Raw genomic sequence first — 20233 nt, 5'->3', positions numbered from 1 at the left:
CGTGCTGTCAAACCTACACTAGCAAGGAGATCGGGCTGAAACTATAGCTACAAGCTATCCAAGGATGGTACTATAGAATGTCACCTCAAGGTAGGCCTAGTGGCGTCATCTCTTGGTTAGGCCGGAAACTTATCAATCCACCCTCGTACATTTACAATTTATAATCAGTTATTTTTGGAGTCGGTGCCAGCCAAAGCAAAAATAACCTTAATAGATACCTACTTGATTAATCAAATAATATATGAATACGAAAGTAGAGATTAAATAAAAGAAAAGAAAAGTTTGTTCCAAAGGCATGATTAAACTGTCTCTCTTGACTTTACTCCAAAATTAACTGATTATAAATTGCAAATGTATATAAATGTTAATGTTTTTTCGATTGTTCAGTAATGTATAATACTTTACTTTGAACTAATTAAAATATTATTACAATATTTGGGAACATTTTTTTGGCAATCTTAAATTAATGAATTTCCAAATTAAAATACCTATCATATTATTTATCATCTTAGACGAAGAGACATTATCATTTATAGATGGCTAGTACCTTTTTAGAACAATTGCAGTTCGAAAAACGTGTTGTCTGTAAAGTCAGATAACCAGTATTAATAGTCTTTCAGTATTATTCTATGGGAAGTGCTATTTCATTGGCAACTATTGAAGAAATACATAAATGCAGTGTTCAGCTTTTTGCTAGAAGCTTTCTAACTTTCGAAATAAATTTGGTTTTGACAGTAATCTTAAATTAAGCTATCGTCCAGCTTCTAGTCCTCCAATTCCTTCCAAATTGTTTTCGTATCAGTGAAAACCCTGATAAAATTTAGATACTAACTACTTAGTACTTCAATTATACCTGAATCAAGCAGTACTTTAATCAGCAAACTTAAAAGTAGTACACTATTAATAAAATACCTAAGCGCGCCCTTCAGTTTCTGCTAAAAGCTTTCTACCTTTTCGATAAAATCAATCAAAATATTTGTTATCAGCTTAACAGAGGACAAAACATATCGTACCTATAAATCAATTTTTGTATATGCATCTGTGTTTTACACCTTTTGAAATCATTTTCTGTATATCTGCGATGTGAAGGTTTTGAATATCAATTAATAATTTTTTTGTTTTCAGTCTTTCCGAAAACGATTTCAACGATGAAGACGTAACAGGATTTAGAGACACATCTGTAGAAGATAACCAAGTGTGTGTTGAAGCTATTTCAGAAAAACTCACGGAAGTCACAGAGTTAGCTGAAGAATTGGATCAAGCGTTGAAGAGTGCGCAGCAAGACTGTGGATTGGATATAGAGTTTGACTCCAGCGCGTCTTCAAGCCTATCAACAACACCTACAACTGTTGTTCAAGTAAATGCAAAAGTAAACTTAGAATCTGCTTTGGACATAATGGAGGTTAGTGAAATACTTCTCAGTTATTATTCAGCGGACATATACAATTATTTATACTAACTGAATTTGTATTTGGATTTTGGTCTAAAATTGTATCCCCTTAAGGGAGGAAATCCTACTCCCATACCTTTACTTTACACTAACATTTTGTCGATCTACTGTTAGGTGCTCTAAGCTACAAAGGTAATAATTTTTCGACGAGAGATTATTCATTATTATGTCAGAAACATTTGGATAATCTCCCACTTTCTGCTGTGCAAAACTAGGCAGGCACATTGCGCTACATCAGGCCGTTTTCAGGAATATTTGTTGAATTCCATAATGGGCATTAAAAATTATAAGTAAACTAGTGATAAACAGTGTTGGAATCGACAAATAAATAAATTAATTTAAATTCGACTTTTGGTACAATCCTTTTTCGTGGTACAAATTACAAGTTCCTAATCCTGTGTACACAGATAGACTAGGATGCAAATATGGGAATGATATATAAGTTCATAAATATTTTTACAATTTTTTATGGATATGTAAAGAATAAAAGCATACCTATTAAAATTTGGAAAACATAAAGTTTTGTAGTTATAGAAGTTCCAGTTACAGAAGGTTAACTGTACAGGTATTACATAATAAATTATTTAAAATTCGTGGTGATTTATAAATTTATACGCAGCAAGTATAAACAGGTATACGGGTAACAACAGAGAAAACGCTAGAAAAAGGAAAGAACGTCTACATAGGATTTGTAGATTTAGGAAAAGCTTTTGACAATGTTAAATAGGACAAGATGTAAAATATAGGGTTGTACAGACATCGAAAAGTGTTATAGGCAGGTATAGAGCTGGAGCTGCAACGTAGATAAGTAAATATTAGGAAAGGAGTCAGACAGAGATGCACATTATCACTGCTACTTTTTAATCTATACATCGAAGACGCGATCAACATCATTAAAGAAAGCTTTAAGTAAAATGGAAGCGGTATTCAAAACACTATTGTATGAAAATAAATAAAAGTAAAACAAAAACACTGATATGCAAGGGACGAAAAAGTAGGGAAAGAGCGAATATAAAGACAGAGTATGAAAAATTAGAAGAAGTGACTGATTTTAGATATCAAGGAAGTTAGATAAGTCAAGACAAAAGGAGTAGTAGGAATGTAGTCATTTATATGCTCGCGAAAGGATAATTTAGAAATTCGAAAAAGATTGTTAAAGGTGTTTGGAGCGCGGTGCTATCCTTGTTTTCGGTTAGGGTGATGACAATACAGTCTCGGGAGGGAATGGCGTACTTTCTTTCCTTCACAGGAATTCCTGTTGTCTTTTGTATATGCGACCAAATACTACCAGGATCTCAGGAGCGGACGTCCTGCTATTCAAACACATCACCTGGTAGCTGCAACATCTGGTAAACAGATCTCTGTTTCTGGAGAAAATTACTACATATTTCCTATTTTTAATGTCACGAATGATTCATCACAAGTTGACAGCGTTCGTATAAATAGTTATAGGGAACGTAAAATTTTTAAAAATACTTTCAAAACAAATAAACCGCCTCGACCCAAACAAGTTAAAAAAAATTGTAATAAAGAATATTAATTCGCATCAATGTTTAAAACATTATTAGATATTAGTCACTATCAAGTACAAAGAACAAAGTAGAACCGCTCTTTTCATTAATAGTTCGTCCGCTGAAAACCCATGACCAATCGTAAATAAAAATTAAAAAAAAACTTGTTTGAAACATTTATTAAACGCAACAATAATCAAAAACAACACTGGCTTTACACCAACATCAAGAGTAAAAAAAACGCTAATGTTAACGAGTTCCGCAAGTCAACGAAATAATAAAATAAATTAAAAATACAATAAAGATCTAAATTCCGCTGCTGTAGTGACCGCCTTCGTACCGGACGTGATACTTGATCCCATGTTTGTCTCCTTCATAATCGACGATCCTTCGCCTGTGGTCAGGCTGGAGCACACTATACGATCCCTTCACTTTGTGATGGTCCCTGGTTTCCCACTGGCTTTTAATGTCATGCTTTTTTAAATCGTGAACATGATAATCGTAATGGTAATGGGGAGGTGCCTGTAAAATCAATACCTACAGCATCTGACAGATAATTGAACTGCTTCCCAAAATGACATTAAAACGCAATTACAGTAGAGGTATTGTTCGGCGACGTTATTACCGACGATTTTATAACCAAATTCCATTATGTTTGTAGGGCCAGGGCAAAGCTTTCAAATTTCGTTAAAATTAACTGTAGGTAGGTACTAGTTCTCTTATCATCATCATCATCATAAGGTCGTNTATCGCTACCACTCCTTCCGTCCTGACTAATCTGATTTCCTAGATAGGTACCTAAAATCAGCCACTTCTTCTAATCTTTCGTCTCCTATCTTTACATTCGCTCTTTCCCTACTTTTAATAATTTATAATGTTTCCAAAATTCGTTAATACTGTATCAAAATAACCACAGGATTAATATAGTCAAGTCTGGTCTTATCGTGCTAGTCCAAAAGTCTAAAAGTCACCAATTATATGAATTAAATTACTTCAACGGCAATATAATAAATGTAGTTACTACTGTAATGTTTATTACAAGCAATAGGAAGCCATATACTTAATTATCATAGTGTTAATGTACATGATTGTTAATAGTTATTTTTTTTAGGCTAATGAGCTGTAATGTAAACTGATTCCTAAACTTTCAGTTCGCTATGCCAAACGGAAGTAAGAAAACTAAGATTATCATTTGCATTTGTTCGTTGATACTAAGACAGTTAAAATATCTTACTTCCTTTACACCTATTTTAATTACCATTTCCGTATCTAGAAAATAATAATTAGGTACCTGATAACTTCCTTACCTATAAATTCAAAGTCATTCATTCAATTAATTATACAAAAGACATCAATTAAAGGCATAGGCAATTCGTATATCTGCAAGGACTCTATAAAATTTGTATGAAATACTCATAGAGAATAGTTTAGGCTGGTAAGAAACGATTAATTTACAACAAAGTATATTCGAATGTTTACGAATTATTATCAATAATGTCATTGTACTTAATGGAATATATAAATTAAGTAATTCCTAATTTTGACAATTACAGAAGGCAAATCCGCCAGCAAAACCAACAAAACCGGACGAGCTGAGGTCCGATGAAGAGTTCCAAACAGCTTCAGAATGCACCCTTCAACACTCTAGATCTTCATCTTACAATACAGCATCAGAATGTGAACACCGTTTTTCACCTTGGTGGGAACATGGCAAGGAAGACACAAGAGAACACATTGCCAAAGAGAGGATGGTTCTTGGCGTTGGTCTACCCGATCTTCCTCCACCCCGATCAGTTCTGAAACCGTCACCGGAAATTCCACCGGGGAAGATTGTGAGAGAAGTGACCGAAACCACTCATCTCAAAGTGGTTCATAAACCTTCTTTTGATGTGTCTTCGTATGTTTTGACTTCTGAAGTTGTAAGAGATAAAAGAGATATGCCATCAACCAGCAGAGAAGAACTGATCCGAGTTAGGGATGAACAAGGAAAGGAAAAGATTGTACCATCCGTTTATGCAGACGAAAAACTTGACGAAGAAGAACTGGCGAAAAGGATGAGGGAGGTAAGCGAAAACGAGGATGAAGCATGGCGACGATACCAGTGTGTTACTAGACAAGCCATTAAGGGCTTTTTTTGAATGCCTAATAAAAATATTAATGTTTATAAAATCCTACCGAACTAACCATAAGTGACAAAATAAATTATTGCTTAATTTGAAATGTACTAAATCGTTGTAAAAATGGTTCTAATCGTTAACGAAATAATAAGCAGGAAGCAAAAATTTTTCTAGTAAAATCCATAAAATTGAACAGTATAATGCAAATTTTTCTTGACTAGTATCATTCTATGTTTTCGATAAAAATTAGTTATTGATTTATATTATTTTGCATTGACATGATCCCTCAACAACTTTTAATGTCATATGTATATTTACAATGGTGGTAAAAAAATTTAAATCCATAAAAAATGAAAATAAGAAATAATAAAAATATTATTCTTGAACATTTTTATTTTTGTGTATGTTTTTAATGATTATATTTAGTTTTATGCTTAGGTATAAAAAAATCTAACACAAAAAGTGAATATCCTTTTTAAAAATGTCGATTAATCATTAATAACTTAATAGTTCTACTTACTAAACTGCTATCCATTATTGAGTCTTGACTAATTTCGATCTTAAGTCCCAACTGATTCGTTAACACCAATTTCCGAGTATTTAAAGTAAAATCCCCAGAAGAAAGTGCCTTTTGTCCACAAATGGATCAATACTGGTTCCGATTTATAGTCATAATATGTGCATACATGTGTATACATAAATATTATAAATGTGTCTTAAACGTTTATCTACACCGATTAAACATGTAACGCATTTCCTTATTCTGATTATATTAACGTTCAAATAGGTGTTTGTGAAACAACGAAAAGTATATCTGATTTTTAAATTATTCACTTAATTGAACTGCTGAATACTAATTAGATTAAATTAAGCGAGTAAATCATGAGCAATATGGGAATGTTGGTTAATACGTATTGAAATGGAATTTCTGAATACTTTTGAACAGGTATGTTACTTGTTTATCAAGATCATCATTCACTTTCTCATATCCTGAGCTAATTGTTTTGTGCACTTTTCTTGTAAGTCAACTGTATCATCATCATAAGGTCGTCAGTCCTAAGACTGTTGGACAAGCACCTTCACTCCTTCCTATCGTGAGCTAATCTTCCCTAAAACTTGAACATCCCACATCCTTAACTATGTATTAGTGACCAGTAATCTAATCTAGGTCTACTTCTACCCCTGATAATTTCCGTTTCTGCCTCTAATGTCTCTGACTAGACCTTCATGCCTGAGAAGGTGTCCTACCAACCTATCTCGCCTATTTTTTATTAACTTCCATATAGTCCTCTGTTCTGCCATTTTTTCTAATACCTCTTCATTTCTAACCTTCTCTGTCCACGGTATCCTCATCATTCGCCTGCAAAACCACATTTAGAACGCTTCGAACATTTTATTTTCCTCCGTGTCTACCATCCATGTTTCGCACCCGTACAGCGCCACGCTCCAAACAAACATCTTTAACAATCTTTTTCGAATTTCTAAAATTGACTTCTTTTTATTGAAGGCGATTTTACCCTGCGCTATCCTCTGCTTTATATCGCTACCACTCCTTCCGTCCTGACTAATCTGATTTCCTAGATAGGTACCTAAAATCAGCCACTTCTTCTAATCTTTCGTCTCCTATCTTTACATTCGCTCTTTCCCTACTTTTAATAATTTATAATGTTTCCAAAATTCGTTAATACTGTATCAAAATAACCACAGGATTAATATAGTCAAGTCTGGTCTTATCGTGCTAGTCCAAAAGTCTAAAAGTCACCAATTATATGAATTAAATTACTTCAACGGCAATATAATAAATGTAGTTACTACTGTAATGTTTATTACAAGCAATAGGAAGCCATATACTTAATTATCATAGTGTTAATGTACATGATTGTTAATAGTTATTTTTTTTAGGCTAATGAGCTGTAATGTAAACTGATTCCTAAACTTTCAGTTCGCTATGCCAAACGGAAGTAAGAAAACTAAGATTATCATTTGCATTTGTTCGTTGATACTAAGACAGTTAAAATATCTTACTTCCTTTACACCTATTTTAATTACCATTTCCGTATCTAGAAAATAATAATTAGGTACCTGATAACTTCCTTACCTATAAATTCAAAGTCATTCATTCAATTAATTATACAAAAGACATCAATTAAAGGCATAGGCAATTCGTATATCTGCAAGGACTCTATAAAATTTGTATGAAATACTCATAGAGAATAGTTTAGGCTGGTAAGAAACGATTAATTTACAACAAAGTATATTCGAATGTTTACGAATTATTATCAATAATGTCATTGTACTTAATGGAATATATAAATTAAGTAATTCCTAATTTTGACAATTACAGAAGGCAAATCCGCCAGCAAAACCAACAAAACCGGACGAGCTGAGGTCCGATGAAGAGTTCCAAACAGCTTCAGAATGCACCCTTCAACACTCTAGATCTTCATCTTACAATACAGCATCAGAATGTGAACACCGTTTTTCACCTTGGTGGGAACATGGCAAGGAAGACACAAGAGAACACATTGCCAAAGAGAGGATGGTTCTTGGCGTTGGTCTACCCGATCTTCCTCCACCCCGATCAGTTCTGAAACCGTCACCGGAAATTCCACCGGGGAAGATTGTGAGAGAAGTGACCGAAACCACTCATCTCAAAGTGGTTCATAAACCTTCTTTTGATGTGTCTTCGTATGTTTTGACTTCTGAAGTTGTAAGAGATAAAAGAGATATGCCATCAACCAGCAGAGAAGAACTGATCCGAGTTAGGGATGAACAAGGAAAGGAAAAGATTGTACCATCCGTTTATGCAGACGAAAAACTTGACGAAGAAGAACTGGCGAAAAGGATGAGGGAGGTAAGCGAAAACGAGGATGAAGCATGGCGACGATACCAGTGTGTTACTAGACAAGCCATTAAGGGCTTTTTTTGAATGCCTAATAAAAATATTAATGTTTATAAAATCCTACCGAACTAACCATAAGTGACAAAATAAATTATTGCTTAATTTGAAATGTACTAAATCGTTGTAAAAATGGTTCTAATCGTTAACGAAATAATAAGCAGGAAGCAAAAATTTTTCTAGTAAAATCCATAAAATTGAACAGTATAATGCAAATTTTTCTTGACTAGTATCATTCTATGTTTTCGATAAAAATTAGTTATTGATTTATATTATTTTGCATTGACATGATCCCTCAACAACTTTTAATGTCATATGTATATTTACAATGGTGGTAAAAAAATTTAAATCCATAAAAAATGAAAATAAGAAATAATAAAAATATTATTCTTGAACATTTTTATTTTTGTGTATGTAAAGAACACCATCAGTAAACAGTAAATGTCTAGATGTATGCATGACCTCTCGTTGCAGGAGGATACGTGATGGCGTACGGGGTTGATTTGAAAATTGAAAATGAGGGTAGATACTTGGATTGTCTGTAAGGTTTTTCTCCTTTCTTAAAGGGTGCATTCTCCAACTGCTCCTGTGCCATAACCTAACCTAACCTAAAACCTTCCCACTCCGACCGACGGTCAGCTCATTAACCTGTAGAATTAGTACTTACCCCATTTTCAATTTTCAGCAGTAAAAGACGCAGAGGAGCGGTAGAAAAAATCAAAATAAAACATACCAACTGTGTGGACAGTGGAACTAATTGTTAGGTTTTCTTTTATTTTTTGTGGGATGAGAGGAAGACATTTACCAACTACCCCTCAATCCCACTTAAAACACTTTCCAATATTCAATTTGGTCATCTCTACCCCATCTCCTACAGACGGTCAGCTGATATATCTACACAATTATCTCTTACCGCATTTTCAATTGTCAGCTAACCCCTTTGAACCCCCACGTCTCCGCCCCCAACTAAATACTCTTGTGTGCTATCCTATAAAGTCATCCCCGTTCTCACCGGTTTTCCTCCTCTTCCAGACGAGGGTCCGTACATCTACACATTTAAATATCCGAAAAGGTTTTTCTTAACTAATATATAGTGAGTTCTATTATATTTTATCCTTAAATTTTATTTATCGGTTTCAATCCCTGTAATAATGGATTAATTTTTTCAACATTTGTTTGTAATTGACACTATTAAAACTAAATAAAACAAAAGATTTTAGGAATCAGTCAAGCAAGAACAAACACCTGCATCATTACAAACCTGCATTTTTGCGTTTGAATGCATTTATGTATTTGTAAAGTCATGCATGCGTTGTCTAGAAAGTAAACCTGCTAATAAGTGTTATATAACATTAGTTGTCAGGCAGGTGATAGGTACATATATAAATATTAAACCACTAATTAATTATTAAAGCAATAATAAATTGTCCTCATTCTTAATTGCACGTATAATTCCTCAGAATTCGTTTTGAATCGGTAATGTTACCGTGACGGTTTCACGTTTTCTTCGTGAAAATGAACTAATAGATAGTAAATTTTCATACTTCAGCGAACGTAAACATTGGTGAATGTGTCACAATTGAATATAATTACAATTCCAGTTATTTAGACCAGTTGTGGGTGCAATATGTCATAATTATGTTCTTCTGTGCTTGCCATCTTTTTTTGTTAATTATTTTTAAATAAATTTAATGATATGTTAATTTAACTTTTAAAGAACTATTATTTTATACCATCAGTTATTCTATTTTTATAGTATATACATATATTAAAATAAATAAAAATTACCTCATGCAGGGATATAATTTATTTAATCAGTGTGACTACCCTTGCTATTTGGACGAACAAAAGTTGTTTTAAATTCAAATTTATCCAAAAAAACATTTCTGTTAATTTTTTTTTTTTTGACCGAAGCCTATCGACTTACTTATTATTTCCAATTCTTACCATTAGATACATTACTACCAAAAGTAAGTCCTTATAAGAGAAAACACATTATATTTCTTTTACAATCTCGTTTCAAGTTGAATTCCTTTTTTATTGTAATTACGAATATCTGAGATACAATAAATTATGTTCAATTAGTAAAAAACAGAATTTAAATTTTTAATCGAATTTCAACAGAAAATAACGATATGATTAGGAACTAATGTATGTAAAATATGATAAATAAACATGAATGATAAATTCTGTAAATATACATGGTACCAAATAAACTGAAGAAAATTCTGGTTTTATATTGTAGACCAAATTATTTTATGATACTTATTTGTTAATATCTATGTTGAATAAATGCATGGTTTTTTATAGTTTACCTACCTAAACTTCTGATTGTTAAGAAATTTTTCTTTTATGTGTCGACGCTTGTTATGCCAATTAATTAAAGAGCCGCTTGTGCTAACAATACTTAATCACTTAAACAAATACTTATTGTTTGAAAAATTATTATTATTCACATTTTGTACTGATGAGTTTCATGTTTTTCATGAAAATAGTCTGAGCCATGAGAGTGGTAAGTGCCGAAATTCAGAAGGGGTTTGGGTAAATTTGAAAACAGAAATTTCCTCTTCAAAGAGCTCTATGGCTTATGGAGTACTTGAGTGAACTGATGCTATCCTGATTCGGATCTAAAGGCCGTTGTCAATTGGAGTTGCTTCCTAACGTTTCGATAACACGACTGGGACCATCTTCGGAGGTCCTTCCATCTCTAATTCTGAAACTGGCAAGCCTTTAGACTTTAGATTTAAGACAGCATCAATTCACCTACTGGCCGCGAAAATCTTTATCGAATAGTTCAGTGTTGAAAATGTTGTGCAAGAAAAATTGAATTAGGAGGTGTGGCCCTGAATATAAAAAAGCGTGTATTTTTGAGGGTACTAAATTTTAAAAATTAAATTGAAAACTTCAATAAGCTAAATATACGAAAATACTAGTTCTCCGTCTTCCGTAGTTTCTGAACCCACCCCTGTTAGAAAACAATACAAAGGAAAACAAACACAGATAGTACAATTGATTGTCTAATTTTCCACTTTTCCAAGAACAAAAAACTTACATTATTCTTCGTAGCTTTCCCAAATACGAACTCTATTATAATCTCGGTATAATCTAATAAGCGAGCTAACTGTGACTTTGTTGAGATCATAACTTCCGGTTCAGTTCTGTGTAGTATTTCTCAAACAATTTCCAACTCTACCAAGAAACGATTGCACAGGTTCAATGAGGACCTTCAGCGCTCAGGCTCTTTTAATTTTATATCTTGCTTGTAGGGGGGCCCTAACACCAGTTCTCTAAACGAGTAGATACCATTAGGGCATTAGTTAGATATTTTCTCTATTTTTTTAGTAAATTTATTATTTCTTAATGGTTTGTTCGTATATCCTTCATTTAGGGAAAACATTAGAAACAAACCTCTTAACTGTAAACAAATTAACACTTTCTAACTAAGAAACTATTTAAGGCAAGAAAAGAGAAATTCCCGTTGAATGGTTTCATAAATTTTTTCGAAAAATATCTCCCGAAGTCGACTATCTTAAGCGCGAAATGTAGTTTTCTAAATGAAACGTTTGAAAAACAAAACGCCTGTCTGATACAAATCCAAATTTATATTCAATTAAGTGATTTTTCATGAGTAAACTGTGACAGGTATGCGATGCTTTAAAACAAATTCAATCGACTTCTTACGGCGCTTTGAAATGTTTAACAAAAATGCGTTATGAGTCGTGATCATCATCATCAAATGGTTGTTAGTCTTAAGATTCAGCTCCAATCTCTTCTACCCTGACCTAATCTTCGCATTTCCCTAAAGCTAGAACTTCCCACATCCTTAACTGTGAACACAGATATAATCTAGCTTCAGCATAACTCCTTTTAACACCTCTTTCTGTTTCTGGTTCGTATGTCTCTAACTAGCCCTTCCTTCAGGATTGAGAAGGTGTCCTAGCCTATTTCTTATTGATATCTAACATCCTCTATTCATTAGGTACTGCAAAATTTAAAATGGTCTATCTCGATGGTCAAATTTGCATTTCAGTGAACTTTCTTCTTTGAAATTGTACAAATTACATTGATAGTAGAAACACACTTTAAAATCACTATCTATCATATTTTATGTGTTTGGTATAGAATTAGTAAAACTTATTTCATTTGCCATATAGGGTTGAAATTTAAGTTTAATGCTGCATTTTTAAAAACTCGCTATTTGGAGCCGGAAGAATCACCTGTACAAGAAAATCAACTAAAGTACTGTGGAATTTAGGTAAATACACGCTGAAAACTGCCAAAAATTAGAAACTTAGACGGATTTCGATATTTTCGATGACACCTTGGATGCCAAAATCCGTTATAAGTTTCTAAACGGTTTTATGTAGAATTTCGGAGGTTTAGGGCTTTATTTAAATTAAAGTAAGTAATGCAGTAGTTTTAGTCATTTTAATAAGCCTGGGATAATAATTTTTTACATATCTTTGTGAGATAAATATGGCAATTCATCCTGAGTACTATCTTCCCCAATGATATCAAGATTTTTTGCAATTAGAAAGGAATCAGAAAAAAGTGAACTGTTTCTTATTGATTATGATTAAGCCTAAGATCGAAATGCGAAACGTCGATCAAGATAATTCAGTTTCAAGAACATTTCACCCTTTCTAATTAAAAAAAATCTTAAATATGAAAATTTCTTAAAAAATATGCACATTTATTCTATAAACATTTAATGAACAGGTACATGGTATAATATTTTTACTTAAACGGGTTAAACTTTTAACGATGCAAAAACTTTGCAAATTTGCAATCTTCACTTAAATCGCTGCGTCTTGGAGATTAGTTACTTATTGTTAGATCTTCAGCTGGTACATGTCGGTCGGGTTATGTATGCCTGCAGCCATATTTCCATACCGGTCCCGCTTGCAAGCTAAACGAAACTCATTGTAGTCTACGCCAGAGTCGCTGTGGGCCCCACATATAATTATTATACATACATCCATCCACACACACTAAATGCCATAGCGTTTGTTGCCTGGTTCTCAAACACCATCATCGTCATCATCATCATCATCAGCAGCAGCAGCAGCAGCAGCAGCCACGGAGGCGAACGCGGAGAGAGATGTGGTGGCCATCGCGAGCCGAAGCCGAAGGATGATTACCGCGTGTCTTCAAGTCCTTCATTCAGTTTATTACTCGCGGCTCCGCCGAGGGGCTTGGACGCCGCGCTCGCCTTGCGTTGCGGACGCGTCTTTTTTTTTACGACCACCAAAAATATCCCGTGCGTTTACTACTACTACTCCTCCTCCTCGTCCTAGACGACGTCGACGGACGCGGACGTCGTCGCCAGTGTTTTTCGAACACCCGTTCTCTCTCGGCTGTGATTTTTTTTCAGTTCCTTTTCGTCGTCGACTTAGTTTTTAGTTTCGCGTTTCATATTTTTCCGACCGAGGAGCGCGTCGGGACGCCCGCCGGTTTGGTGGTTCGTCGCGCGTTAGGTATTCTTTTCGCTTGTGATAGACGCTATCGGCTCGATGGATGCTTCGTCGTCGCCTCCGCCGCCGACGTCCGGTGATAATGCTGGGGAAAAAGGATCGGGAGAGTGCACGAATGGTCCGGAGGCCTCTGGCGTCGATACGGCCTCCGCAATGTCGAAAACGACCACCATAAGCACGATCGCCGTCCAGAGTGGGAAAACTAGGATTGTTATCGCTCTTTTGCATGTATGTTTTGTTAACTACCAGTATTTTTTTGTCGACCGAACACACTTTCACTTTGCTTAATTTGCGGTAAATAATTGGAAAACATTCTTGACTATCTCAGTTTCCTTAAAGAAATTTTTCGAACTTACAACTTTTCGTACATCTTTTAAAGCAGGCAAAATCAAAAGGAAATAAAAACAGGAACTATCTCGTTATTTTCCAATAAAGCAATGCTTTTCACAAAACAGACTCATAAGTAACCACTGAGATTTTCCAAAATCAAAAAAATACCAAATGATTTATATTTCCAAATACATATACAATACAAATATCTATTTTCATTTTCTAAGCACATGAACAAACATAAACTTTTTTTTACAATTTTTTAACTATGCATTTATTTTTTCTTTCTTATTAACCATTAAAACAAAAAAAACCATTGCGGTTTCTTGTATAATCTACTTCATCCCACCTAAAAGTAAATTTAGAGCCTGATTGTAATGTATCTATCATAATAATAAAGTCAACTAATGCATTTACTTGAAGATGACATCAATACGTTTTTTACATCCAGCTGGCGCTTAAAACAAAACAATCGCTACTTACGCAATCTTATATCTTATAAATTTACATACATAGATGTTTTTTTTTTGGCGAAAGGTTGATTTGTAAAATTGCCACAAAAAAATTGGGTCTTTACCATNAGACTCGAGTCGCTCATAGAGAGATCCTCGTTTCGTACCCCGTCTCTGAACGAGAGACTCGAATCCTTGAACGAGAAACTCGAATCTCTCAATAACTGGTGTCTCGATAGACATGGTTAAAATTTTCTTTTTTCGACATATTTCAGAGATCCCAGTCTGTCTATGAGAGACTCGAGTCTCTCAATTTTTCAGTTTTATTCATTCAGTCTCTCTGTGAGAGATCCATAAAAACACCTAGGCAATAACTGAGAGACTGTGAGAGAGGGTATAATATACGAAATTATTAAAATCTGCATTTAGTTTGAATATAATAATTAAATATGAATACCATATATTAATATAGATACAGGATGTTCTAGAAATAGTGACCTACAATAGCAGAAAAGTAAAAGAAACTCACGGTACACAACAATTTTGATCTGTTAGTGTTTTCAATTCGAATTAAGCAATTTTCCAATGCACGAATTGTATCTATAAAGAAAATCATGACCGTAAATGTAAAATTAATAGTTTTCTCCAGACTAACAGTTAAAGTGTTAATAAGGACCTGTATCTCCGTACCGCATCTGCTTATATATGACTACCTACCAATAAGTCAGACTAAATCTCTAATTAACTTTCCGAAACAAAATAATAGTAGGAAGAGGTTTGGGATTTACATCAATCAAATGGAATTAAAGCGATTTAACTTTATAAAGTACCCAATTATTACTTTGTGGCTTGTGATTACCACAAATACTACGTTTGTTGACCATGCGTGAAGTTACCATAAATAATTTTTATGAGGTTAGACGAACCACCTTAAAAAAGGCCCTTTTATAAGAACAACCGCGTAAAATTAATTTTAATAGCACTTATATTTTTATAGTAGGTTTTGGAGAATAATAATATTNATCGTGAACATGATAATCGTAATGGTAATGGGGAGGTGCCTGTAAAATCAATACCTACAGCATCTGACAGATAATTGAACTGCTTCCCAAAATGACATTAAAACGCAATTACAGTAGAGGTATTGTTCGGCGACGTTATTACCGACGATTTTATAACCAAATTCCATTATGTTTGTAGGGCCAGGGCAAAGCTTTCAAATTTCGTTAAAATTAACTGTAGGTAGGTACTAGTTCTCTTATCATCATCATCATCATAAGGTCGTCAGTCCTAAGACTGGTTGGACACGCACCTCCACTCTTTCCTATCCTGCGCTAATCTTCGCATTTCCCTAAAGCTAGAACAACCCATATCCTTAACTATTTGCGAACAGTAATCTAATCTAGGTCTACTTCTACCCCTCCTAACTTTCGTTTCTACCTCTAATATGTCTCTGACTAGACCTTCATGTCTGAGAAGGTGTCCTATTATCTCGTCTATTTCTTATTGACTTCCACAGAGTCTTCTGTTCTTTTACTCCTTCTAATACCTCTTCATTTCTAACCTTCTCATCATTCGCGTGTAACACCACAGTCCGAACGCTTCTAATCTTTTCTTTTCCGCCGCGCCCACTGTCCATGTTTCGCACCTGTACAACGCCGTGCTCCAAACATACACCTTTAACAACCTTTTCGAATTTCTAAATTAACCGTTCGCGAGGATAGAAGTGACTTCTTTTTATTGAAGGCGACTCGACCCTGCGCTATCCTCTGCTTTATATCCCTACTACTTCTTTCGTCTTGACTTATTTGACACCCTAGATAACTAAAATCAGCCACTTCTTTTAATTTTTCGTCTCCTATCTTTATAATCGCCCCTTCCCTACTTTTCCTTCCCTTGTATACTAGTATTTTTCATACAGTACTATTTTGTCAATACCGCTTCCATTTTATTTAAAACTATCTCTAACTCTTTGTTAGTTCTCTTATAAATGTATATAATTCGTGTGGCTAATTTTCATTTATTTCTTATTACTATTCATCTCTAACTCTTTTATTGGTATTGTCATCCGTATTTGTACCTGTTTTGGACCCTAAGCCTTTCCTATCAAAATATTTCAATAATTCACGGTTGACAATAAAATTCTGATAAAATGATAAATCTTTCACATTAAAATTTTGGAATGTAAATTTTAAACAAACTAAAATCTCGTATATTTTCCTCTCCGAAACTACATTGGCAAATTATCAAGTATTTGTCTGAACGATATTTTAAAAATTGCAAAGCTGTTGACCTATTATAAACGACATAAACCATCAGGTATTACGATATTTTTCAATAATTTATTGTTTTCACTTACGTGATAATCTACGTATTCTTCTAACTTTTTCTTGTCTTCTTGGCAGTAAATAATTCCTATTGTAATCAACAGAAGTGCAAGAACCTTAAAGAAAAATTAAACAGTCAACCCTGTCTAATAAAAAATATATAACTAATTTTATAGGTGTCAATGGTAATATTCCCTTTTAATTTTCTAATTTTTTTTAGAATAAGTATTGTGCTTTATAATGTTTCAGAAAAGATTTTTATTACATACTTCAATATTGTTTTGATTGTTTAGATCTTTATTAAGGAAAATGTACGTACTCTTGCTAAGGACCTTTACGTATAATAAATTAAAAACTTTTCTGAAGCCTTATAAAACATTTCTTTGTTTTTCCAGAATATTGGGTATAGTGCAAACAAAATAAACTCAAAAACTTACAAAATAAGTAATACATGACTCGAAAACATGATATAGACTATAACAAAATTAACCAAAAATTACTTTTTTTTATAGAGTTTTCGTTATAAAGGGAATAACAGCAACGTTGTATTTTCCAAATTTTCGTTATAGAGAATGACCATTTTGCCACAGAATGGTAATAAATAAATAATTTATATGTAAACCTACCAAACTCAGGAACCGTCCACGTTATAGGGAATGTTTCGTTATAGACCGTTTACACATTATTTCTAAAAAAATCAGTTGGACTTCTAGAATCCTTCATGTGTATAATAAAAATTTTAATGATTATATTTAGTTTTATGCTTAGGTATAAAAAAATCTAACACAAAAAGTGAATATCCTTTTTAAAAATGTCGATTAATCATTAATAACTTAATAGTTCTACTTACTAAACTGCTATCCATTATTGAGTCTTGACTAATTTCGATCTTAAGTCCCAACTGATTCGTTAACACCAATTTCCGAGTATTTAAAGTAAAATCCCCAGAAGAAAGTGCCTTTTGTCCACAAATGGATCAATACTGGTTCCGATTTATAGTCATAATATGTGCATACATGTGTATACATAAATATTATAAATGTGTCTTAAACGTTTATCTACACCGATTAAACATGTAACGCATTTCCTTATTCTGATTATATTAACGTTCAAATAGGTGTTTGTGAAACAACGAAAAGTATATCTGATTTTTAAATTATTCACTTAATTGAACTGCTGAATACTAATTAGATTAAATTAAGCGAGTAAATCATGAGCAATATGGGAATGTTGGTTAATACGTATTGAAATGGAATTTCTGAATACTTTTGAACAGGTATGTTACTTGTTTATCAAGATCATCATTCACTTTCTCATATCCTGAGCTAATTGTTTTGTGCACTTTTCTTGTAAGTCAACTGTATCATCATCATAAGGTCGTCAGTCCTAAGACTGTTGGACAAGCACCTTCACTCCTTCCTATCGTGAGCTAATCTTCCCTAAAACTTGAACATCCCACATCCTTAACTATGTATTAGTGACCAGTAATCTAATCTAGGTCTACTTCTACCCCTGATAATTTCCGTTTCTGCCTCTAATGTCTCTGACTAGACCTTCATGCCTGAGAAGGTGTCCTACCAACCTATCTCGCCTATTTTTTATTAACTTCCATATAGTCCTCTGTTCTGCCATTTTTTCTAATACCTCTTCATTTCTAACCTTCTCTGTCCACGGTATCCTCATCATTCGCCTGCAAAACCACATTTAGAACGCTTCGAACATTTTATTTTCCTCCGTGTCTACCATCCATGTTTCGCACCCGTACAGCGCCACGCTCCAAACAAACATCTTTAACAATCTTTTTCGAATTTCTAAAATTGACTTCTTTTTATTGAAGGCGATTTTACCCTGCGCTATCCTCTGCTTTATATCGCTACCACTCCTTCCGTCCTGACTAATCTGATTTCCTAGATAGGTACCTAAAATCAGCCACTTCTTCTAATCTTTCGTCTCCTATCTTTACATTCGCTCTTTCCCTACTTTTAATAATTTATAATGTTTCCAAAATTCGTTAATACTGTATCAAAATAACCACAGGATTAATATAGTCAAGTCTGGTCTTATCGTGCTAGTCCAAAAGTCTAAAAGTCACCAATTATATGAATTAAATTACTTCAACGGCAATATAATAAATGTAGTTACTACTGTAATGTTTATTACAAGCAATAGGAAGCCATATACTTAATTATCATAGTGTTAATGTACATGATTGTTAATAGTTATTTTTTTTAGGCTAATGAGCTGTAATGTAAACTGATTCCTAAACTTTCAGTTCGCTATGCCAAACGGAAGTAAGAAAACTAAGATTATCATTTGCATTTGTTCGTTGATACTAAGACAGTTAAAATATCTTACTTCCTTTACACCTATTTTAATTACCATTTCCGTATCTAGAAAATAATAATTAGGTACCTGATAACTTCCTTACCTATAAATTCAAAGTCATTCATTCAATTAATTATACAAAAGACATCAATTAAAGGCATAGGCAATTCGTATATCTGCAAGGACTCTATAAAATTTGTATGAAATACTCATAGAGAATAGTTTAGGCTGGTAAGAAACGATTAATTTACAACAAAGTATATTCGAATGTTTACGAATTATTATCAATAATGTCATTGTACTTAATGGAATATATAAATTAAGTAATTCCTAATTTTGACAATTACAGAAGGCAAATCCGCCAGCAAAACCAACAAAACCGGACGAGCTGAGGTCCGATGAAGAGTTCCAAACAGCTTCAGAATGCACCCTTCAACACTCTAGATCTTCATCTTACAATACAGCATCAGAATGTGAACACCGTTTTTCACCTTGGTGGGAACATGGCAAGGAAGACACAAGAGAACACATTGCCAAAGAGAGGATGGTTCTTGGCGTTGGTCTACCCGATCTTCCTCCACCCCGATCAGTTCTGAAACCGTCACCGGAAATTCCACCGGGGAAGATTGTGAGAGAAGTGACCGAAACCACTCATCTCAAAGTGGTTCATAAACCTTCTTTTGATGTGTCTTCGTATGTTTTGACTTCTGAAGTTGTAAGAGATAAAAGAGATATGCCATCAACCAGCAGAGAAGAACTGATCCGAGTTAGGGATGAACAAGGAAAGGAAAAGATTGTACCATCCGTTTATGCAGACGAAAAACTTGACGAAGAAGAACTGGCGAAAAGGATGAGGGAGGTAAGCGAAAACGAGGATGAAGCATGGCGACGATACCAGTGTGTTACTAGACAAGCCATTAAGGGCTTTTTTTGAATGCCTAATAAAAATATTAATGTTTATAAAATCCTACCGAACTAACCATAAGTGACAAAATAAATTATTGCTTAATTTGAAATGTACTAAATCGTTGTAAAAATGGTTCTAATCGTTAACGAAATAATAAGCAGGAAGCAAAAATTTTTCTAGTAAAATCCATAAAATTGAACAGTATAATGCAAATTTTTCTTGACTAGTATCATTCTATGTTTTCGATAAAAATTAGTTATTGATTTATATTATTTTGCATTGACATGATCCCTCAACAACTTTTAATGTCATATGTATATTTACAATGGTGGTAAAAAAATTTAAATCCATAAAAAATGAAAATAAGAAATAATAAAAATATTATTCTTGAACATTTTTATTTTTGTGTATGTAAAGAACACCATCAGTAAATATACATAT

The 20233-nt window shown here is 33.6% G+C and overlaps 1 protein-coding gene across 1 annotated transcript in view; it reads left to right on the top strand.

Annotated features, from left to right (window-relative positions):
* LOC108740273 (titin-like) overlaps nucleotides 1-20233 on the top strand; it is a 178816-nt gene that overhangs the window by 24968 nt on the left and 133615 nt on the right. The window contains 4 exon segments of the mRNA XM_025980141.1: nucleotides 1126-1402; nucleotides 4515-5088; nucleotides 7439-7932; nucleotides 13455-13679. Coding sequence (XP_025835926.1) covers nucleotides 1126-1402; nucleotides 4515-5088; nucleotides 7439-7932; nucleotides 13455-13679 — 1570 coding nt within the window.

The sequence above is a fragment of the Agrilus planipennis genome, unplaced genomic scaffold (assembly GCF_000699045.2).
Source record: "Agrilus planipennis isolate EAB-ADULT unplaced genomic scaffold, Apla_2.0 scaffold188, whole genome shotgun sequence".
Lineage (NCBI taxonomy): Eukaryota > Metazoa > Arthropoda > Insecta > Coleoptera > Buprestidae > Agrilus > Agrilus planipennis.
Note: the sequence above shows the minus strand (reverse complement) of the source record. Positions and strands in the feature narration are given on the sequence as shown.